The 24,549-nt window shown below is 42.3% G+C and overlaps 1 protein-coding gene across 2 annotated transcripts; it reads right to left on the minus strand.

The window, feature by feature from the left end:
* Positions 1 to 6: 6 nt before the first annotated feature.
* LOC311485846 (RNA polymerase II elongation factor ELL2-like) lies at positions 7 to 24,549 on the minus strand. Of its 2 annotated transcripts, none has more exons than XM_084541506.1 (12): positions 24,352 to 24,549; positions 23,735 to 23,782; positions 10,692 to 10,819; positions 9,362 to 9,525; positions 7,383 to 7,627; positions 5,389 to 5,513; positions 4,782 to 4,887; positions 4,071 to 4,560; positions 3,373 to 3,424; positions 2,869 to 3,040; positions 2,729 to 2,773; positions 7 to 759 (listed from the first exon to the last, which is right to left on the minus strand). In XM_084541506.1, the coding sequence occupies exons 1-12, from the start codon at positions 24,490 to 24,492 to the stop codon at positions 649 to 651; spliced, it is 1,827 nt and encodes a 608-aa protein (XP_084397632.1). In that variant the 5' UTR covers positions 24,493 to 24,549; the 3' UTR covers positions 7 to 648. The 2 variants fall into 2 exon arrangements, with proteins under 2 accessions (XP_084397632.1, XP_084397633.1); XM_084541507.1 differs by having other exon boundaries at positions 4,782 to 4,884; positions 24,352 to 24,547.

Below are 24,549 nucleotides of genomic sequence, written 5' to 3' on the forward strand. Positions count from 1 at the left end.
ATCATTATGTCTATTGTTGTGTTGAACCACTACTGTGTTCTGCCATAAAGTGTTATTATTTCACTTGTTTCTATATAAACTCGCTTAATAAATGCCCGAATCATTGAAGGAATCTGCAGTGGGGACAAGTGGAATTATTTCACTCCATTTGCACAATAAGACACGAAGGTTATATCTGAGATGACTTACAATGATTCAGTTTTTCATTATCAGAAATGAGGATACTTTGATATGGAATTGAAAAAGTTTCCTCTCATACACTGCTTCTTGAAATCTTCAAATGTATATGAAAAAAAAACGTAAAGCAAGGAATCTTTGATCAAGTGTCAGAATGGCTTACACCGACTGGATTTAACAAGGCCGAAGAAAACTTTTAGGGAAATGTGCACAGGATACATTAGGGCCAGGACTGAATGTTTTTCTTCTCTCTTGGACATTTAACATCAACGACATCACTTAAGAAATAATAACACCTGGTCCTAGAAAAACCAGAGTGAAATCTGCTACCGATCAAACATCATCAGAGCTCACAGCATCATCCTGGTGGTCCCAGCAGAAGCGGTCTGTGATGTCGGCTGCAGCTTTGTTTGACACTCATGTGGGGTATGCAGAGTGAAGGTTCCACAAATAAAAATCTGAGAGTCAATGCTACGAGGAAGCCTTGGACACATCATAGTCTATTATGAGCTGCTTGATGTACGACAGTTTCTCATGGAGATACTCGCAGCGTTTCTTTTCTTCCCGGTAGCCTGGGAACTTCTGCAGAGACAAAAGGAAGAATCTTAACAAAAGGGTATATACACTATATTACCAAAAGTATTCGCTCACCTGCCTTTACTCATTCTATGAACTGAAGTGCCATCCCATTCCTAACTCATAGAATTCAATATGATGTCGGTCCACCTTTTGCAGCTATTACAGCTTCAACTCTTCTGGGAAGACTGTCCACAAGGTTGAGGAGAGTGTTTATAGGAATTTTTGACCATTCTTCCAAAAGCGCATTGGTGAGGTCACACACTGATGTTGGTCGAGAAGGCCTGGCTCTCAGTCTCCGCTCTAATTCATCCCAAAGGTGTTCTATCGGGTTCAGGTCAGGACTCTGTGCAGGCCAGTCAAGTTCATCCACACCAGACTCTGTCATCCACGTCTTTATGGACCTTGCTTTGTGCACTGGTGCACAGTCATGTTGGAAGAGGAAGGGGCCCGCTCCAAACTGTTCCCACAAGGTTGGGAGCATGGAATTGTCCAAAATGTTTTGGTATCCTGAAGCATTCAATGTTCCTTTCACTGGAACTAAGGGGCCAAGCCCAGCTCCTGAAAAACAACCCCATACCATAATTCCTCCTCCACCAAATTTCACAGTTGGCACAATGCAATCTGAAATGTACCGTTCTCCTGGCAACCTCCAAACCCAGACTCGTCCATCAGATTGCCAGATGGAAAAGCGTGATTCATCACTCCAGAGAACGCGTCTCCACTGCTCTAGAGGCCAGTGGCGGCGTGCTTTACACCATTGCATCCGACGCCTTGCATTGCACTTGGTGATGTGTGGCTTGGCTGCAGCTGCTCGGCCATGGAAACCCATTCCATGAAGCTCTCTGCGTACTGTACTTGGGCTAATCTGAAGGTCACATGAAGTTTGTAGCTCTGTAGCAATTGACTGTGCAGAAAGTCGGCGACCTCTTTGCACTATGCGCTTCAGCATCCGCTGACCCCTCTCCGTCACTTTACGTGGCCTACCACTTCGTGGCTGAGTTGCTGTTTTTCCCAAACGCTTCCATTTTGTTATAATAGAGCTGACAGTTGACTGTGGAATATTTAGGAGCGAGGAAATTTCACGACTGGATTTGTTGCACAAGTGGCATCCTATGACAGTTCCACGCTGGAATTCACTGAGCTCCTGAGAGCGGCCCATTCTTTCACAAATGTCTTGTTTCACAGTCTGCATGCCTGAGTGCTTGAATTTATACACCTGGGGCCAGGCCAAGTGATTAGAACACCTGATTCTGATCATTTGAATGGGTGAGCGAATACTTTTGGTAATATAGTGTATATGCTTAAAATTCACACAGGTCTTAAACTACTTCCTTTAATTTATGGATGTTTTCTGATGATTTGAAATATAGGTGCAAAGGAAGTAACGATAAACGGATCAAAGGTTGACACAACTACAAAAGCTCTTCTCAGTCTAACCCCCTGCAGCATAAAAAGGTCAACCCTTCTTGAACTATTGATTATTACAAAATTAATTTTAAAGAAAAAGTGTTAATGAAATTACACCAGACTTCACATTGTCAGTGTTGTTGTAATCGTCTTAAAATTAACATGACCTTTCAGCTTATATTTGATGGGTACGTGTATCCCCAAAAAACACAATTTATTAAATGGAATTAAGATTAAAATGTATTAAATTAAACTGTACTAAAATGTGAGAGAAAGGAGTTTCTCAGCAACTACTTCTTGTTGTTTATCTATTTTAAGACAGCAATATATCCTACTGTTCCCGACAAATAGATTAATAATCTGCTGGTATGACACGTTTATGTATTTCTGTGACAAACACTAATTCCTGACCCATTTTAGTGTGAAAAGTATCAACCTTAAAACACAAGTTATATATTACTATCACTCTCAGTTTCTGCTGAATAATAAAATTTAAGTCTCATATGTATTCCAAAAAAACAATTTGTGTACGAGGAGACAAAAATAAACAACTACTTTGACTTACCTTTCGATACTTGTTGTACTTTTCTAGTATTTGATCCTCCATTATCTAAGAGGTACAAAGCACAAATATGGAATTAGCTACAGAGAATAATCTCTTGATTTCAAGCTGGGAGATAATCTAGATGTACTGTATATACGTACTTTATATTCCTGCGTGCCGGGGGACAGGCTCTTGATTTTAGACCCTAGCTGAACAAACATGTGAGTTATGGTGGCGATCCGGGAATGGAGGTCTTTGTACTCATCGTACTCTGCACAGAAATCCTCCTGGTACCTCTGACGTTGCTCCAAACTCGTGATGGCGTTGTATGTACTTCAGGGAGACACACAGACAAACACACTTACAATGCAGCCAGACCTATGGAACAGATCAAGGCATGAAGATACTCTCTGCTATATGAATTTTGTCCTGCAGAAAGATTTCAGTTGTCATCTTTATTTTTTTGGAAGCCTTGGAGTAGTTGTGTTTTCTTGTAGTACCTCTTTTGGACACAAGGTGGCAGCACAAGCCCATAATTTTATATGATAACAGCTGACTGACATTCTCCCATGTTTCTTTCTCTTTGGTTTCATGTTGCTCAAAGTACGCAATACTACGAACTTCAGTGACAACGCAAATTACGTTAAAAAAATATTTATACTCACAGCACATAATCTGGCTTCTCCTCAGTGGCCACAACCTTTGTGATGTCAGGATCTGGAGCAGAAACACAAGATGAAGAAAATAAGTCACGTCAGTAAGGTCATCTTCATGACGCCTTGCCTTTGTGTGAATGTTAAGCAATGTATTTTTGTTTTGCTAAAAGCCACAGTCTGTGTGTACATGTGTGTGTGTTCCCACTTGCTTCTGTGCAGACTATCTAAGTGCTTGTGCGTGTCAAGAGACCTCTCAGCTTAGAGACCCAATGCACCGCTCAAGCTGTTGTTGAGTCGGTCAGCCACATAACACACCGAGGACTCAAGAGGGTGAGCTTATGGGAGCAAACACAGCCGTGCTTATGAGACAATACTGTATAAATTCTCCAGCGGGGCTGTCAGATAAAACTCAGAGCCACCTCACACATAATTGCCACTGGTTATCTATTCAAAGTATGTGTGGGTAAACAGTTATTTTGTTGGCGACTACAGAAGAGAAACAACCGTTCAGACTAAAGCATTGACTGCTGCAATTTGACAGATGTAGTATTCAAACAAGAGTAGACCCAGAAGCAATAAAGCCTGTCACAAGGAGGTGGAAAGAAATAATCAAGACTCTCCCCTCGCATAACTGGTGTCATGAACAATATATGACATACTTGTGGGCAATACTCCAAAATCTGTCAAGGTAAAAACAAGAGCCTTACTGTCAAGTTTGTCTGGGTTCTGCTTGAGATCAGGACTCGTCTTTAGCCACGCACTGCCCTGGTCGTCTTTTAACCTCTCCCGCTCCTTGTCTTTGTGCTTTTTCGTTTTCTTCTTTCTGTGCTGGCTGTTGGCGAGCTGCTGCTGCTGAGCAAAGTCAGGGTCACGCTGGGTTGGCTGAAGGCTGCTTACTTTGGGTTCTTGCTGCCTCGACTCTGAAACAGGTCCATTGGAGGTGCTAGATAGTTTGTGCATGAGAGGAAAGCTATTGTGGCCTCCTGGAAAGCCATTTTGGTTATCAGTGTGGTTACTTGTCCTCTGAAACTCAGTCTTTGTGTGGAAACTGGGGTTGAGGGTAGGAGTTGCACTATCGTGTCCTCCTTTATTGTTTAAGAGTCCGTTTACAGCAGGCTGCTGTTGTAACCTCTGGTCTGTAACTTTTTGTCTCTTCACTGCTAGCCTCTCCAGTGAGTCAAAAGGCACGGGGCGTTTCTGGGTAGCAAGTGGAGAAAAAAACAAAAACAAAGGAGAAATGAACATTTATGTTTTTCAGCTTATAAATCTGATGTCAAACCAGAAGGTAAAGAATTTAGATGTAAATTGTCCTAATTTACATTTACATATGATAAACCAACATAAAAAGGAGCACCAGTTTACAACCAGATTACTCTCTTTCAAACATATCAAATGGAAAAAACAGTATGGCCATTTACCACGGGAGGATTTTTTGCTACGCTTTGATCCTCTGAGGTCTTTAGTATTAACGAGTTTGCTTGAAGATTCCTTGACTGGTTGCTGATATGCGGCTGCAACTTCCTGCTGACACAGACAAAGAACATGACGATGAGACACAAATTTATTATCTACATGTAATACAGATTTTTTTCCATTTTAACGGCTGATCCTCCAGAGTTATGTGAGCTTACAGGAGGACTTACTAAAGCCGGCATGAAATGAAACACAGATTCTTTGAGTAGCAGGTAGAGCTCTGCTTCTGAGTGTTGATTAGCGGTCAGCACTCTCATCCGGTCCAGAAGATGTGGACAAGATAGGAAAAGGTGACTAATAGAGCCAGCGCCTGCCTAAAGCTGTGAGGAATAGTTGACAGAAAAGGCAAGTCTCCATGTCTAGTTATATATATTTTTTTTAACTTTAGGAGATGCCGTCTGTTTTTTCAGACTTGATAATGATGGTCGCCACCAGTTTGTGTTGACAGTCAACGCCATAATGAGTGTTACATACACCCCAAGTCACAGACAGACACGGGCTGTATAATGAGAGGCAGATTTAATTACTAGCTTGCTGTTAAAAGCAACCCACCTGGCCAGGAGCCTGCTGATCAGCTGCTTTTCCTCCTCACTGTAGCCGGGCCAGTCCCTCTGCACATGCTTGTAGAAGTCATCCCTCAGCAAGTAGCTGCTGTCTTTAGGATTCACTTTTGCCACCTGAAATATCAGACAACACAGGATATTGATTTACATTCCTGTCTAACTTCACTCACAGCTTAACCACACTCTGAAATGCAAGAAGACCTAAGACACAAAAGAGTACAATGTTACCACACAAATTATGTGAAAAAAATACAAACACTAAATATGTGTGATGATTTTTAATATTATGAGAATGAACGTGTTCACACTTGTATGAGTTAAATCTCTTTTTGCTCAGATTTTGGTCTCTACAAGCTTATATGGAAATATCTGACTCTAAACGCTCCGCTGTGTTCGCCAGCTAGTCACCAACTCTGTCTGCCATTCGTTGCTGACTAAGTAGTGAACACTTGGGTCTTTTCAGAGCAAACATCTGCCTGCTGTGGCCGAGAGTAGAGCGGAGAGCGAGAACTAAAATAGAATTTCAGACTCTGTTATTATAAAATTTGCTTTACAGCCACTTTAATATGTCCATTAATGGGTTTCCTCTAGTTATAGATTATATACAACTGTTCCTCAACATAAAGTTAGTGCTGTCAAATAACTAGACTTCACATAACACTGCCTGAAATGTGCCACACATTCAGACTGCAACTATCTGACATATCAGATGATGGCCTGGATACAGGGGCCATGTGTTCACACCTGGAGAGGGATAAGTCTGTCAGTCTGTTGCTCATTTAACTCCAGAAACATTCACATGCATTGTAGATATGAACATATGAAAGTCAATTTATTTTGTCAGCCATCACAAAACTGTCACTAGCTGCGATCCAGGACGTACTAAAAGTGCCACATCCACATTCCTGAAAAGCAAAACTCTCCCTCTCTGCGATCGTGTTTCCATCAGAGAGTCTCAGATTTTCTTTCTCACACTGACTTTAATCGTCAGGCTGCTCTTCTCTGAGGACATCTATCTTTCTGGGGCCTCTTGTCAGAGCGGCCCGCCCAACAGCAAACACAATCTCTGCAGACACGATTACAGCAGCGACCTAATTACTCACACGCACCGGCACAAAAACCACATACTTGCACACGCATCAACAAGCAGAAGGCCAGGAAAACACACAAGTACTAATGAGGACAGCACAAACACTCAGGAATCACTCAAAACCCTATACAAGAAAGGCATATAGATGAAAATAAAATAAAAATAACAATAATTAGATTACAGCTTCAATTAAAGTTGGTTCAGGTTTATTTTGGCACATGATTATGTCTTTGCCAGCCTGAACGTAGATCTCAACTTTTTCGATCCTGTGTCACAAGCAATTTCGTATCATCATAATTTTTGGTTGGTTGTTTTTAATGGAAATGGGTAGCGTGGACGTTGTTTTAAATGCGGTTCTTTGTATGTTTCCTAAGAACCATGAAAAAAATTTATAAGCTTATAGTTTAGCTGGAAAACTGTATTTATATCCAGCAAACCTGTAAAAGCATAGAAACAGTGAGTGCAGAGCATCTGCGCAAAATAGTTTGTCGAGAGTGTGTGTGTCTGCAGGAGAACTGGAACTCCCAAAATTAAAAATGAATATATGACTCAAATAAATGAATATGCACAAAAACACAACATGTAAAATAAATTAAGGGATTAATTAATTATTCAAATGAGACAGTAATTCATATTTTTGTTTTCATCTGCTTCTATATATTTATATATAATATTTGTATTAATTCCCTACATTCACAGTAATGTATTTATTTCTGTAATTAACTGGTTAATTATGCAAATGAGATTCACATCATGGTTTGGACAGAATTATCAGGCTCACATTTATTTTTGGTGCATTAAGCGGCATGTTAAAAAAAAAAAATCACTATTTCGTCTAGTTTATGGGTTTATAAAAACACACCGTTGTGTGCATACACATTATTTCCACTCACTTCCTCCAGTATGGCACCCAGCTCAGCCTTGTCCTTAGGACCGGCTCTTTCTCTCTCCAGCCACAGCAGCAGCTCCGGTTTCTTGTAGGGTTTAAGAGCCAGCAGGTGGACGATGCGGTCCTTCAGGGGCTTCTGGGTCGGTGTGGGCGTACCGCTGTTCCGCCGGCCGGTCGTAGACTGCTTGAACACGCTGCTGTCCGAGGCAGATGGAGGAGCTGGCCTCTTGTGGTACTTGACGCATTTACCTGAACACACACATGATTTATAGCCGTTTAACTAATACTCTGCCAGACGGTGTCATTTTTCTACCTGGATTTGAATTACATTACCCGCCCAGTTTGTGTGAATTATTATTTTTTTTCCCATGAAATCGATATTGCTATAGATTTTACCCTTTCTTCTCCATCAAATATATCAAGCATCTGCACTAAATCAAATCTACAGTTGGTCCATTTCCTGACATTTAGAGAATTAAATTTAGGAACTCCTTTGTGAGGGGGATCCTATAAGTGAGACATTGAAATGTTTCATGGTGGCACATGTTGGAGTATTTTTATGTAGGATGTAGCCTGATTGTAAAACTCACATTTTACCCTAACAACATGTGTTAGTCGACTGGCTAATGTGAAAATCTTTATCTAGATCACATGAGCATGCAGGCCTGCAGATATTTGTTCTCAGGTGTTCCCATTGATTATTGGTTATATCCCTACTGCAGACAGATGGGGCATGTTAGAGCAGTGAAAGCTATCTGTCTCTGTGCTAATCCCATTACAGGTTAATCTGCTCTTTGAAGGTCAGAGTGGGGGAGAGGTGCAGGAAAAGAACGCTTTCTGCTAACCACAAAACTATGCCTTGCCAAGAGATAACAGCATTGTGCACTGTCACCGGTCGACAACTAGTCATTAATCTTATTGCAAATATTCTGAATTGTGTCATAATTACGGGGTGTATGGTGTGTCGGATGGCTGACCTACAGATTTTGGCACGTTTTGCAATGGAGTTTAGAGAGCAGCTATTAAATGTTTCCCTTCTGGCATATATGCTGCCGTGTCATCTTCACCTTAAGATCTGATGTTACACAATAGTCTAAATTTAAACCAACCAGAGTTTCAGCTTCCCTGGAGCTCCAGCACTGACATGGGGGTCTAAAATTTGGGCCAAGAAAAAAATATTGCGCAACAGCGGCAAAGGTTGGATAAGGGAGGAGGAAAAAAAAAAGGAAAAGTAGCTTTTGAGTTCATGTTCTCATTGAGTTAATATGCTGCAAAGTATCCTCGATGATTTAAATCTAATCTTAGATCTGTCAAAAACCTCAGGCTTAACTTTTCTTTTTATCAGATGTGACAACACACAGCCAAAATGAACAAAAATTAAAACTATTTAAAGTCACAATGGAGCTGAGATTTCATTTCATAACCTATGTTTTGGCGACACGCCTCCATCTCCTCTTTTTAAAACGATGCCTTTCAGTAGCACAAGTGAAGAGGAACCGGTTTTGGCCTCCTGCCTCTGAAATTACAGTAAATAGACAGATAGTTGCTGATTTTGAACAATACCAGAGATCCACTATTCTCAAGGCCAGATATGAGAAGAGGGATGCACTAAGGCTGAAAACTGAAAGACTAAAAATGACAGAAAATAATGAAGATTAGAGATAAGAGTTAGTTTTTTAAGTGTTGTTTGTGCAAACGAAAAGGCAGCCAGCACATCTGGTTTTATTACACATCCCAACAGGGACATATCTGGTTTTCATCTTTGAGCAATATTTTTCAAGGAAAGCAAGTACGCATATTAATTTTATTGGTGCTATTATAATTCTATTTTTTATTTTTATATGGTATCACTGTATTCACATCCAATTCACTGGTCCCTGTCTGAACTCAAAGTTATTTGGTCCTTCCACATGAAAATCTGCAGATGTATCATCCTCTGTTTTTTTTCTCCCCCTAGCCACAGAGGCCTCTTGTCTAACTCACTGGGATGTGTGGCTCCAGGTTTGATCTCAATGGCGGAGCGGCTCCAGCTGTCCTTCTCCACCTGAGACATCCTCTCGCGGGTCATCTGGTAGGAGTCGTCTGTGGCACACACGGTGATCTTGTCCTGGATACTGCCTTGACCTTCCAGCTGCTCGCGGCCGTCGCTGCGAAACGAAAACACGCAGCTGTTGAACTGCGGGGCTTTCTGCAGGCTCTACAGTAAATACTGTTAAGACACAGCGCTGTGAGCTATCTCAGAGCAGCACACCAGTATAGACACTTTACGCAGCATAAAGTGGCTTTGTGGTACAAGCTGGCTAAGACAGGTCTATAGTTACTGTACGTTATGTCACAGGACAGATATAGCTCTGCAGCCTGCGACATGTGAAAAAGCCAGATATCCTGGTTCAAAGCAGAATAGAGCCTGTGGAAAACCACCAGGATTACTTCGGCTCCCGCCAGCAGGCTTGCAAAACAAGGATCATCTTGGACAAAGTAAAAAAATAAAAGTTTAATACATAAACCTGGGCTACATTAGTGTGGTAAATAAATCTGGGATTTACTGTACTGCCAACCCCTTTTTTATATTTAAAAATAGGAGCGTTTTCCAGTGATCCAATATTCTTTTTCACAATGCAATTACATACGTGACCACTGACCATTTCTCTTCTATATCCTGAAAACAAATGTGGGAGCAGAGAGAGCGTGATCTTGCCCTCGCGCTGTTTCTCTTGGCTGCAGCAGCTGACTGGAACCAGAACTAGTTAAAGTTCAGACCACAATTAGCCATCTGGCAGCAAGAGGCAGCAACTGAGCATAACCTTCAGTTTCCAAGCATATCCACTCCATAAATAAGGCATCACAGGTCTCAGTAATGAGAGGCTCAGCCCCGAAATACTCAGGAAATTACAATTGCCCCATGCTGTGTGTGCAGCAAGCTGCGGGCTCGTCGTCTCCCCTGATTCGGGAGCACGGTGAGAGCTGAGAAAACATTATTATTTTTTTCAAAAGTGGTTTCAAGACTACTGAACTACGAAGATGAGAAAAAGCTGTCATCTGGGGTCACATGTGCCACAGCCCGTAGATCAGATGAAACACTTACACATGGCACATCTGGAAACTCAGCAACAAGAATCTCTTTTTCGAAGAAAATATTTGCCAAAATTCTTTGCTGGTTTATGTGGATAACAGAGTTTTTGTTAGCTTTCCTTGGTGGTGGGGAAATGAGCTTGATTCAGGAAAAGGTAGAGTATGGTTTTAATTTGTAGAAGAAATAAGAGTGGTAGCACTTTCTCTTTAGTGTGTGGAAATGATAAGTTTCAAAATATACCTCGAAATATACTGATGGATGCAGTCAAAGCTGGCTTGTGGCTGGTCTTTGCTGTCGCTGGATAAGTAGAAGGAGAAGACGCGAAGAGCAGACGGTGACTCTGACGTTGGAGCTGGGATCTTGAAGTACTATGAAGGAAACGGCAGAAAAAAGACACAAAAACAAACTCAGATATTGATGCGTAAACAGATACTCCATGTTTTGTGCCTCTTTTTCATCTTTCTGTGTCCTTAAACAGGTTACGTACAGTGCACACAGTTCTTATGCGAGCACGTTCTGATTTTATCGTTTATCTGGCCCGGCACCAGCCAGTTGCTTTAACTTGTCAAAGTTTTCCTAAGAGTTCATATTTTATTGTCTTTCAAACTGACAGCTTATTGCAGGGAAAAGCAATTGTCTACTCAGCAGGATTTCAGGCAAACTCGCCGGGTTTGCCAAGAACACAGAGCCGTCCAAAGTCAAGGTTTTTGCAATCAACATAAATCAGTGAGGTTTCTATTTTCACAACTTAACAGCCCACTGCAGAGACCTGCTGATAAGTCTTAAAGGAACGGTTCACCCTAAAAATGGCTTGCCAATATCTCCCAGAGTTGGCACTGTTCACATCACATCCAACAAGAGAGAAGTATTGAATGGACAAAAAGCATACGGAGAATTTATTAATTTCAACACAATACACATAAAAGGGGCCAAGTGGCTGTTGAAATCTACTCTCCGCCGTCGGAGGGGCCAGGAAATGTGTGCAGCAAATTTCACAGCCAAATAGATCCACATGTCGGATCAATACAATAAAAAAATTAAAAAATAAATAATCAGGACACTTAAGATACGTTATCTTGAGTACGCTTCTTGCATTTTGGCTGTAAATGTGGGAGCGTAAATGTGCTACATAAGAAAATACTGTACATAGCAATCTAACAAATAGATTTATTGTTTTCACAGGGGAGGTTAGACTAGCTATATGTAAAACTTTATCAAGTATGTGTGAAATGGAAATGTGAAAATGTGGAAATGTGGGATGGCTAGCACTGATGATGATTCATAGAATTATCAATTGAATCTGGAGCTTTATACTTGGTATTGGTCTGCAGTTTTTCTGTTCTGGTTTACTCTCATAACATTGTTTTTGGCAAAAACAAGAATTTGTTTGCAGTGACAAAGCTCTAAAAATCCACTGTACACTACCTACTTTGAGTTGGTAGAGACCAAAAACAGAGGTAAAAAAAAAAAAAAAAAGAGAGAGAAATTCAACTGGTGGTCTGAAAAGTGACTTCAAATTAGGGATGTCCCACTCAAGTTTTTTTTTTTGCAGATCCGAAACCAAGTCCAATCTTAACTAACAACAACTTCTCCTCTGGAGATTCATAAAGATTTTCTTATCTTACTCATTTTCTCCTAGATCACATGTGCACCAACAAATGTGTTGGTCTAACTGTGTAACCCTCTATTATTTTTTTGCCTTAACATCGTCTCAAGGAAGCGTTTCCTCTTCTTTTAAAGACATTACATCGTATTACGTTTCATTTTTTATTTGTTTTTGGTGGTGAATCAAGTTGGTAGTATTGAATGACGAGCTACTACTACCACCTTGCCAAATATCCACATTGCACAATTTACAAACTGCTGTCTGACTGACTTCATTTTACCAAGTAAAGTATTCCCACACAGCCGACATGCTTAGACATGATTTTGCATCAGAAGCAGAAGAAGAATAGGTAGCCGTAGTCGTCGTCTTCTTTGTTTTCTATGTAGAAGCTTTGACATTAGCCAACCACTATAAAAACAAAAAAAGGCCACTACAGGGACATGGTTTTGGTTTATGGCAGACCTAAAATAAAAAACTACAAAAGATCGGGCTCGGGTGAAATCCAATACCGATCCAATCCTTTTAAGAATGGCTGGATCTGCCCCAATACCGAGCTCCCAAAACCGATCGGGACAACCCTGCTTCAAATGAATGATAATATCCCTCTGCTACACTGGATAGTAAATAAGAAACTGGATGCTGCAAGTTAATTGTATCGGCGTAGAAAGTGTTATTGCAGGTTTAATCATGAAAATTGACAGAACTGTGTGGGGCGGAAAAATGGACACACCGACTGTGCAGCCAATATTTTTTCATCCTCTGGAGCTCCCAGCTCTGTGAACAGAAATGTCATTTTAAAAGTAAATCAAAGGGACCACCAGAGACACAGGAAATGCTCTTGTGTAATTTAACGTAATTTGTTTCCAAATTGAGGCAACTAGCTCTTTCTTCTTCTTCTCCTTCTCCTTCGTCCATACACCCGCTGTTTGTTTTCTTTACGGACAAGTGTTTGCATTGAACCCTATAGAGTGCCCAGACCTTCAAAGACCCACATACTGTATGTTGCATTACACATAATGCTCAACACTAGTCATTTAAACATAATGACAAAATGAAAAAAATCCCCCCTATTGTTTGTTCTTCAAAGACCAGCAGTGTGTGATTCATGCTCCACAGACGTTGGGAAAAGCGGAGTGAAACCAGGATGAGTACGGGCAGAAATTACAAGCATGACTGGAACATATCACTGGGGGAAATCTAGGAGGGAACAAACAGTAAGCTGTTTGACAAAAAAGAAAAGTGACTCAACCGACAAAAAAGGAGTCGTGTAGATGTTACAAGATTATCCACGCCTTCAAGAGAGGACCGGGAACTGACGATTCACAGCACGAGCTGTTTTTATTGACACAGCATCTCAACGCGGCCTTGCATGTGTAAACTAACACACACACACACACCGACTTTGTGCAGCTCTGTAACTTTAAATAAATCTCCTTGGGTAAGCAGTGTTTTTAAGAGTCCGCTCCACTGAGGCGTCCATGAGATCTCCTGGCAGACTCAGCGGAGCGCAGCAGAGCCAAGGCTGCAACCTCCAGGGCAGACCAGTGCACACACGAACACACACAGACATATAATAACAGATCCAGAAAAATGAGGATCACAAAAAAAAAAAAAAAAAAAAAGGAAAATGCTGGGATGAGCCCTGATTTGACCACTGAAAAAGTAAGTAATTGCAGGTCTATGAAAGGAGAATTCTGAAACGTTTACTGGTACTTTCTTTTAGTTTTATGGGACATTTGCAGCACCGCAGTACAGAAAGTGTGTAAAAGCCAATTCATAGCAAGCTAGTCACGAGCTACAGTAAATGCATTAAGATATTAAATTTCAGAGCAAATGGGAGACATCCACACATCGTCACAAGTATTCTCCACTACCTCCTAACGGTGCCTGGGAGATCAGCAGTTTCATATCAGTCCTACTCTTCACGCTACTGGCAGTGACATTTAAGAGATTAACTCCTAGATTATAACCACCCTCTTTATTGCCTTTAAGATCATTGTTTTGATTTTCTGGACCACTAATTAACTGTCTCGGTTCACTCCTATAAGAACGTTTTCTTCATTGGCAGATAGAAAAATGTTGGCAGCTGGCTTTTGGACACAGAGGAGAGTCGGATACCTCCACAAGACGTCGGCGGAGACCAAAAACCAGCACAAAAAGAATGAGAATATGGGACTTACATTCATCACCACACACACCGCAAATAAATGCAAATGTTGCTCTGTCACTGGGTGGATATAGAGATAAGCAACGGCCGGCAAACGGGATCAGCTGCTTATGTGCAACTGGTGTCTCAGTGTTATGTTTACAAACTGTTTCTGCAAAGGTCTGCTTCAGATTCACTTCAGAATTATTATTAGGTTTTCATTTTCTCCTGCAAGCAAAATGTATTCTTCCACCTGTCGTTCTTGAAGTGTCTACACAGTATGTTTAAAACCAAACCGTGAGTGGCACAATTTGGTCTGATCTCAGTAGTACTCCAATAGTATTTGCAAGCATGTAAATATGGACGCCCTGGTTTAAATATGAAGCATATGCTAAACTGCCTAAATGAACAGGTACACTGTTTGACATGCAGCGAGCTCAGCTGGTGCAAGCATTTTATTTTTATGCCACTACAAAATGAAGGCAGAGCGACAGGAAATTTCATTACTGCCCCCAGTAGTGAGCACGGTAGTGTAGACAGTACGCTGCACAGCGCTAAAAGGTTTCGTAGGTTCTATCTAAAGCGGTGAATAATGCTCAAGCCCACAGTCAGTAGCCCATCACATCGGTGTACTTGTCTTTAAAAGTCACCTAAGATGTTCCGACACACGCAACAGAGACGTTGGCTCTATTTTCTTATCAGCCTGCAGCACATGTCCGTACGTGCAGGCTTTCACTGCGGGACTTTATTCAAACCATATACAGCTGAACTCCGATAACACCGAGCAGCTGGCCTGTAGCTGCACAGGTGGAGCTGAGCTTCTGACATAACTTGTTGTTGTGTGTCCTGTGCGATATTGTGTAGATAGGTGGCCCCTAGGTGACACATTTAAAGCCTGCGGGTTAATGTGTCTTTGTTTGTAGAGACAGGCATAAGAAAACACGAAAACACATTGATTAAACATGAAGAAAACGGCAAATGTATCAGTTCCTACCAAAAGACATTTCTGTTAACATTTTACAATGTCACGTGTGCACTTTTAATCACCACTTAGCTGAACTAAATAGCATAAAGTTTAAAGCCTTGTTATTTCAACAACCACTTGGGGTGATACAAATATAAAGGCTACTATAAATACAGATGTCAGTGCAAATACCAACTCTTGCATCTGCGTCGGTCCAAGACATTTTACACCGATAAACAGTTTCAAGCAAAAACCCCACTTCTTGATTGTGAAACTTTGGATTAGCTGTGAAACCAGATACACCGCTGGGAGTCAGGCCTCCATAAAACAACAGTTCATTTTTCAGCTGTGAACTACAAGTTGAGATATGATAGAATTATCCACCAAAAGAAAAAAAATCTAGTAGTTAATTCAACAGAAGGGTAACAATAAACAACTTTAAAAACATATCCTTTTCTTCACTTGTTGGTGGAAGAAACAGATGTGATCACAAGTAATCAGCTAAAAATACTTTGTTTACGTCTGACATTTTACATGCACTTCCAAATGCTTGGCAACAACCAGTCACAGTTTTGTGCTCTGCAGATAAATAGCTTATGTCTCTAATCGTTTGCTACCACTGTATCTGAACCATGGGCAGCATTGCTTGTCGTGTGTGTCATGACTTGGGGAAATTACTTACATTTTAGAACAAGCTATGAAGTCTCTCTCACTCAGTGACAGCAACAACAACAAGTTATTATTTGTTCACTGAGCTCCAACCTGACGTTAGTTACTTTAGAGACCCACACAATGTTCAGATTGTAACTGAACTCATTTAACAGAGGTTTTCTCACTACACAGACTACTGTTGTTTTCAGCAACAACTCTTAAATCGCCCCTGCACACATGCTAGAGCACACAAAAAGGTAGACTAGCTAGTACGCCTTAAATGAACGCTAATGAATTCAAATTTATGCTGCCAAGTGTGCCTCATGGGAAACTTGTTATGTATTTTTTTGTACTGACTGTTGAACAAAAGAAGAAATAATCTCTGTAAAAAGAAAAGAACACGGGATCCTCTGAAGAGGGACCAGCTGAGGCCAGTTTCATTTAGCCATTAGTTGAGAGAGTAAAACGTCTTGAATTAAATATTCACGTAAAAACTGCTGCTCATGTGAACAACAGCACGGACAGATAGTGAAGAGCCCTGCCGCTTGTTTTGAATTTGACTTCCAGTGAAATCCAACTTCAACATTAAGGATGATTAGCATTTTATGGGAAGCACTGGGACAGATAAAGTATAGTCGTGTTCACACATGCACCGCAGACGTGCACCCTGATTCTGTCTCGGTAAGTTGGACACATGCCACTTCACAGGAACACGGTGTCAAACCTAATCTGAAGAACCCAAGCCATAAAATAACACCAGTGTTATTTAAACTAAACTCGCTCGCTGAGTTTACACTGGCAGCATTAGCATTTTATCAGCATTAGCTTTTGCCAGAGCTGGGAAGGCTGCGAGTTCACACATCTGTCTGAGCGCCTGGAGGAGCTGTGAATGTAATGCACCTTAAGGTGAAAATTATATGTCTGAAATAAGCAAGAACTGAAATCTTGTGTTCATTAAAGGCGGCAGAAGTTTTTGATAGAATCCCCTCACTTAGTAAGCGAGGAGTTCATCTGAGGACATTTCCTCCAGTCTTCCTCCACGGTGACAATTAATAACTTATGTGTTCAGCGGATTGTTCCAGGATTCCAGCTGTTGCAGATGCACAGTCATGCGGTGCACGTAGGAGCTCTCGCTGGCATTTATCAAGTGACTGCCGCTCGTGAGGCCAGCACGAGCAGACTGCTAGACCCCCACTGCGCAAACTACAACAAGGAGTCTCGTTCCCAGCCGCTGGGGCCCGATGCCCGGCGCATTCTCCTGAGATTCACACACTGCAATTCAAACCCGGAGAGGCGCTCTTTAAGAACTCAGCTGACCATGAATAATGAAATATTTATTGTCTTCTTTTCAAGTAAAATATTCAAAGAATCTGCGGGTTGCTTCTGATCTCTGGGATTCTTAAATGAAGCGAAAAAGACAACGGGGACAAGACAACAAGGTGTAAGTTAGCAAGATGTGCAATTGTAAGAAGGAGCACGTGTATATTCTTAAGATATAGACGTAATAAAAACTGCCTCGTAAGTGACTTATGACCTCAGTAATGCTCAGTGAACCCCAGAAGTCAAAGGTCAAGGAGCCTGAATCTGACAAGTGCTTCAACACATTTTAACATCTTTTAACCAAAACCTCGCCCTCCCTCTCCACATTCCTTTCAATCATTTCTCATATTAAAGTATCACAGCTAGGACGGGCTTATTCTGGCAGCACTTATACTTTCTTTGTCAAATATTAAGCTTCTCCAACTCTAGTCCACGGAGCAATGTCCGTCTCTCAGCCTGCTCCTGTCTCTCCCTCCACCCTTTGTCTCTCTCTTAAAGGCATTACTCTTGCTGTAGGCCTCTCTGTCCATCTGTTTTTCTTTCCCCCGTTCTTTTCAGTTCGGGAGTTCTGGTCAGACTCACAGACTCCTCTTTAGTTTTTAAGTATGAGCCTTTAGAGCAGTAGTAAATTATCCCATGCAGATGTTGGTGGGGCACACACAAAGAATTATAAAAAAAGTCATACAGCTGTAAACACGGTAAAGACTGGATTTTAAATGTTGTGTTTTGGTGGTCGGTCAATGTGGTAGGGCTACAGTAACATTAATCTTATACTTTCCATGTCCACAAATATGTGAAGGTCAGAGTAGCGTACATTTTGTCATCAGAGGGTGTGCCCAAGGCTCTGTGGGGATGTCTGATTTGTTGTTATTATTACGCAACAAAAAGATGTCATCCGATAATAGAGGCGTCACTTGTCCAGCCCTAGCATGTGCAGCCAGGCTTAGAGGAGTGAAATGTCAATCAATCAAACAGTCCTAAGAAGAACCCTAATCAGCCTAATTAAATCTGAGTGCGCCACAGTATTAGCATCCGCGGGGACAAATACAAACCCCACGCTGACACGCAGCCATGAATGGGCTGCAGTTTTACTGCGCAACGTGCACTTGAACGTCACTTTCTGAGTGTCTCGGTCCCCGTTTTTACCCAATGAACCGAAAAGATTGGGTCACTCCCTCCAGTTCCCACACGTACGCACACACATCCATTCCCTCGGGCCTCCGACATTTTTGTTCACAATCTTGCAATATTTATCATGTTAGAAATTAGACTGAATGTGAAGCCATTTCAACTTTTCACCCCACCGGCTTATGTAAGGGACCGCTGCAGCAGCAAGCCTAAGGTGCAGTGAGTCGTGACATGCAGCTCCCGGGGCTCCTTGGGGTTTTTGGAGCTAAATGACACCTCTGTGCAAAAAAACAACCCAGAAATACGAGTTATGTCTAGTGATACCTGTGATTGTTTGTCTGCATATGAAACTGAAAACCTATGTGTTAATTACAACCGGATTCTGTAAACGCATTTGTATTGTGTTTTCTTTAACCCCCGGCTCTTTAACAGTCGCTGACACAATGACAAGACTCCTTCTTCTTAACCGTCGCTGTACTTCAAGTTGATTTCATGTGCAGACATGAGTCCTGTGATTCATACAAGCACAAGTACAATAGAAACAGAAGACTAAAACTTTCATTTTCCTCGATTACAAGCCTCTGCCACTGTACGTGCTTCTCTCTGACCTGTGACATTTAATAGAGTCACCAGAAATTTTAAAAGGGACCAACAAATCATCAGCTATAATTACTACTTAATCAGAACGATGCAAGCAGACAAGATTGTAAGTATTCTCCAGTAAGTATTTATAATTAATATACTTTCACATGGACAGAGCCCTGTTGAGATAAAATATGACCGTACAAAATTTATTCAATATGTTTTCAAAATCAACTGGATTGCATCCTATTAAAAATTTCCACCTGGAAACGACTTGCCATGTAACAGAAAAACACTGCCAATCCTAAAAAAAAATAATCAACTGCTGATGTTTAGACACTGTAAAAGTCAAGAATGACAGTCTGTGCGGCGACACTATCTTAATGAGCCACAGTTCACTCTCCCCCGTCATAAATGTCTCCACATGCTGAAGACGCAGGATGGGGAAAGGCTCATTTTCCTGGCTTTATCAAACTATAAAGTCGATTGAACAAAAACTGTGAGAGACTGCTGTCGGTGCACAGGGCTTATGTTTCCTGCTAGCTTTTGGTTGAATGTGGGGTCTGGGTGTAGATCTCATGCAGCCTATTGTTTCCACATCCTCTGCAGCCTGAGTAATGGCCTTCTGAAAACAGGCCGTCTTTTGTCCTGGGCTCCTCGGCTCCAGAGTGGGATGCCATGGCACTGCTTCCCCTTTCTGGTTGATAGGAGGAGAGGGAGGAGGTGCAGGAGGAGGAGGGAGTGAAACCTGTCGCCGCCACCGCTGTCTGATGTCAGCAGGAGGCAAGTCACTATAGGCCTGGGCGCTAATGCAAACTCTGTGCATGTGTGTGTGTGTGTGTGTGTGTGTCTGTTTTAATCCACCGTGAGCAAAGAGAGGCTCAGCTCCAGCTCCTCTCACCAGGGTGTAATCAGCATTACTGCCACTCATAAGGCTGAGGAGGGAGAAAGGCCAAAGTCCAACTATCAGCCAAACATCTCCACCACTGGCTTAGAGGCACACCAATACACTCAAGCTCAGACAGCCAGCCAGACACCACCCTCATCCCCACCACACTTCAGTAAACACTACTTCTCATCATCCCATCACAAACAAAAGAGCCAAATCGTTCCCAGGGCCACAAGTTGACACATGCCATTTAAGACAAGTCCCCTCCACAATGGAGGACAGAGATACAAAACACAATGTGTGTCTGTGTTTCTGGCTGCTGGAAGAAAGAGAGAGAAAGAGAGAGAGACAGAGTGAGACAGAGAGAGAGAGGACGACGGGGGGCAGCAGAGCTGGAGAGGAACATTCAAAGAGCGAAACTTGCAATTTTAGCGTGTTTTTTTTACGCAGGCGTGTGTTTATGATCCCGCAGTCAATCAGTTAGCGCTTGGAGCTACGCACTGTCTTCTCTCTTGCTGGGTTCCACATGCCAACACTGGGTGATTAATGTGGCTGCCTTGAGTGGGAGACAGTGCATGTAATCAAGCCCCAGCCTGTAATCACCTTTCATTCCTTTTCATTTGCAGTTTCACCGAGGGGCAGAGCTGCTGCCAAAGCTGCAAGCTCCAGCGTCGGGGGTAGAAGAAGAAGAGGCAGGGCATGGAGGAGGAGGAGGAAGAGGAGGAGGGCAGATAGGATGGGATGCACTGCCACAAGCGTCACCTGAGGTATTCCCCTCTCTAATGCCAACAACAATACGTGTCGGGCGGGCGCCTGAGGGCAAAAATGTCAACTCAAACAAATTATGGGTCACTGATATTTAGGGCCATACCCTGATGTACACATATAGGGGGGTACAACTTATGGTGTTCATTTTTCTAATAAGGAAATTAGACAGGACAATGAGCCAAGATGTGCTCTACATCTCCAAGCTGCTTAATTGGATGCATTTTTCCAGAGCTGCTGCAGGATCTCAGAGTTTTCCTTCTCCCAATCTGGTACATTATACGCTGTATAAATATATAATCTGGTCGGGGCACGAGATTTTCACTCTGGCCTTATTAGAAACATTGCAAGCTATAAACAAAGCTGGGTAAATCACCATAATCCTTTAACAACTCTTGCTTTGTGGACACAACATACATTTATACAGCAACATATACAACTCATACAATGCACTGAAAACATTACTGAAATACAGGGAAAAGCTCTTTTGCAATTTGACTACATGCACTCGTGCTTACTTTCTTAAACGTTTTGCAATGACTTGTTTAGTACTTTTTAATTTTATGTTTCAAGAAGATTTATGCACAAAAGTTTCCCCAAAGGAACATTATTTACACCGCTTTTATTTGGAGCGTTCAGATAACCCGCCTGTTTTTACGCTCACACACCGGATAATGACGCAATGGCAGCAACATCAGAGTTCAAAAGTAGACATCAAGACTCTGGTCATGGTTAAATGACAAAGTGTTTACGGCGGAAGGTGCTTGTAGTTTCTCCCTGTTAGCCTCCACTCCATTAAAACCACAGCAGGGACGTTTCTATCACACTGGGCACAAACAAACCCTCAGGGCAGGTCACAGCACATCTGGACCGACTGTAATGCATGCTCGATTCATTTTGGGACAACCAAGTAGGGTGACAACACACAGTCTGCATTCCCCCGCTCATTGTTATTCAAATCAGGAGAGACAACACACAATCGGAGGGGGGCTCTCAGGATCTCCGCACAGGCAGCTTAAACACACAGACCTACACTCAAACACACAGATACTCGTAGAAAACCAAGTGCCAAAAATTCCTTAATTCACGTAGGCAAACCAAAACAAACAAACAAACGCACACCACACACAGAGGGTCCACAGGGGGACCCACTCTGGTCCTGCCAGGCTAAAGACCGCCGCACAATGGACAGGACAGGAAAAAGGAGGTGGGACATGAATAAATCATGCCTTTAGACCACACAAGAGACAGCACAAACAAACACACCCGCATAAAAAACAACTCTCAGCATCAAGGGCATGGCAAACTAATTAAAAAAAAAAAAAGACAAATGTGTTGCAGCATGTTACTTCCACACCATTTTGGCATTCAAGACCTATTTCACACATGAAGTGGGACTCCAACCTGGTAATGGGACGGGAAAATAAACCAGAAGGCCAGGGTTCATGTCACTGACCTAGCTATTACTGCAGCAAAAGTGTGTCAGCACTGCACACCCGCTCACACAAACACACACTTATGAATGTCTGAGTCAGGCAGACAGGGAAAGCTAATGCAAACTGAAGTCATAATGCCTCACGCTGTAATCAAGAGCATTACAGCTCCTGTAATTACCTCTAAACATTCATTTAGCTAATAACTTTAGCTCTCTGCGCCGTATATTGGGAGGGGTGTAAAATACCCTGTAATCCCTCTGCCATCACAATGACAACAGAGGTGCACTGTCAAATAAAAAAAAAAAAAGAGCATCAGATGCAGGCCGGTCTCTCAGATCTCGATACAGTATTCAGGACAGCACTCTCTGACATTAAATCTCAACAGCGTGAATGCTTGTTGAGGAAAAACGTTTCCATTCTTCTGATTTTGGCAGCTGCAGCTTCCCTCTTGCATGTGTTACAGGACAAAGCCACTAAACGGCCCGTGTTCAGTAAACGAGATAGATGTGTGTTCATTTAAGAGCACTTTATTTTACAGGCGCAGCAGTTTCTCCGATAGAAGACGACTGTATCCAATTATCAAGTGTAGTTTTACAGGAAAGCACGAGCACTCCTCAGCGCACGCTCCGTCCCACAGCGATGGATTCGCAGCGTTTTTTTTTTTTTTTTTTCCTCTGATATAATTCAAGACATATTCTTGTTGATGCACTGGGATTTGCAGGCGGGCTCTGCAGCGTCAACCACCCCCAAAAACAACAGCTGACCGACCGCCCCTTCACCTCCAACACCTGACCCTTGGCGGAGAATTACCGCTCCAGCAATCTATCCTACGTGACAGCTTGTGCAGTCAGTTCAGAAACTTTACAGGTTGAACACATCTTGGACTAATCACAAATCCACCACCACCCCGCCGTGCCGTAGCAAAAATACTAACAGTGAGGAAGAGCAAAACAAACTTCAAAACCGCGGTGCTTCAAATTCAGACAGTCAAAGCAACACACACACCCCACCACCCTGCACAGGTTTAATCCAGTCTGTTAACCACACAAGCCCTATGACAAAACCCACCAGCACTTAGCTCATCTTGTCATGACAGGAAGGGGGCTGCAACTCTTTCCAACCAGCCTGTTAGTGAGGAAGTATTCCCCAAGGACACAGCTGCTCCTGACTTGAGTCAAAACACACATAGTTCAGGCTACTTACTGCAGATTATGGCTGAATTTCAAGAGAAGAGGAAAGCTGCTGAAGCGCCCTAATGTATTTTACACATTCGCACGGCTCTAGCATTAAACAGCGTTTTCCCAAATGAGCTCATTTGCGTCGACGAAGGCCCCTCGTTTGACTTACAACTTCTTTCCCCACTGTTGACTCTGGCTCTGTCAGCGTACGTGTGCACTTCTACCTCCCTCTCTCCCTCCTCACCGCTTTTTCCCAGCACCGCTCGCTGACCTAACAAAGCCTCTCCACAGTCACCAGCCTGACCCAGTAACCCGCATGCCTCCTCTCTGCCGGAGAAGACCGGCTATAAGCTCCCATATGAGCCCTCTGACGGTGAGGCAGCGGCAGCGTCTGATGAACAAAAGCTTTGTTCCAGGAATAGAATTTAATTTAGAAACCATTTGCTCTTATTTTAAAAGAAATGCCCGAGTTAGATGTGCCCACATGATCCTATAATGCAGTTTCATCCGTCTGAACGCATGAGATTATGGTAGACAGATGAACTTTTATCATAAACTTCACTTGTTCTTAAAATGATATTAATGTCAAGAAGTGTGCACACATCTGATCAAGCTTACCCCTTGGTTTCCTTTGAAACAAATGGACGGTTCACTCGGTAAAGACCCCTAAAGTGAGACAAAAAAAAAAAGAGAAGGCATTTGTTGTGGCAAACATACTGGTAGTCTACATTAGTAAACACATGCCAGCTATACTAACCTGTCATTTAAGTTGAAGTTACACAATCAGTAACGCCTGTGTGCTGCTAATGCTCTCAACTGGAGCCAATTGTGAGACAAACTAGCCTTGCTTGTCAATTAGATAACTATGCAGACTGCGGGCAATTTGCTATACTTTAAAGAGAAGGGTTCCCAGCAAACAGTTGACGGGCTCGTCCTTCCCGACAATCACAGGGTTCAGTCCTGCTCTGCTATGCAGCAATGAAGTGATTAAGGGGGGACGCAGTCAGAAGTAACTGTGGACTGTTTGGAGCGACTGTCGCCTGTTTATTTACACCACAAAACAGACTGAGTTAAATATATTTCTATAAATATATATTATAAAGGCTAAAAATAAACTAAAGCGGAACAACATTTTAACAAAAACGCAACATAGAGGTAATTCAACAGAGGAGGAAAACAACAACAAACTTTAAGAAGAATGATTTCAACACACAAACATGAAGAGGAGAAGGTACCTTGAGGTTTTGGTAAGCCTCCAGCGCTCTGATAGCCGTGTCCGTGAGCTTGACATGGTACAGCGTCCTGTTGGGGCTGCACAATTTGATATTTTTTCCACAGGAGAGCCCATAGCGGTGCTCCTGCCTGAGCGAAGCCATCGCTGGCTTTTCTCGCTGCCCTGCAATTAAAGCTGCTTTCCTCCCTCAGCTCAGCAC

This window comes from Chelon labrosus (genome assembly GCF_963514085.1).
Source record: "Chelon labrosus genome assembly, chromosome: 3".
Taxonomy (NCBI): Eukaryota; Metazoa; Chordata; class Actinopteri; order Mugiliformes; family Mugilidae; genus Chelon; species Chelon labrosus.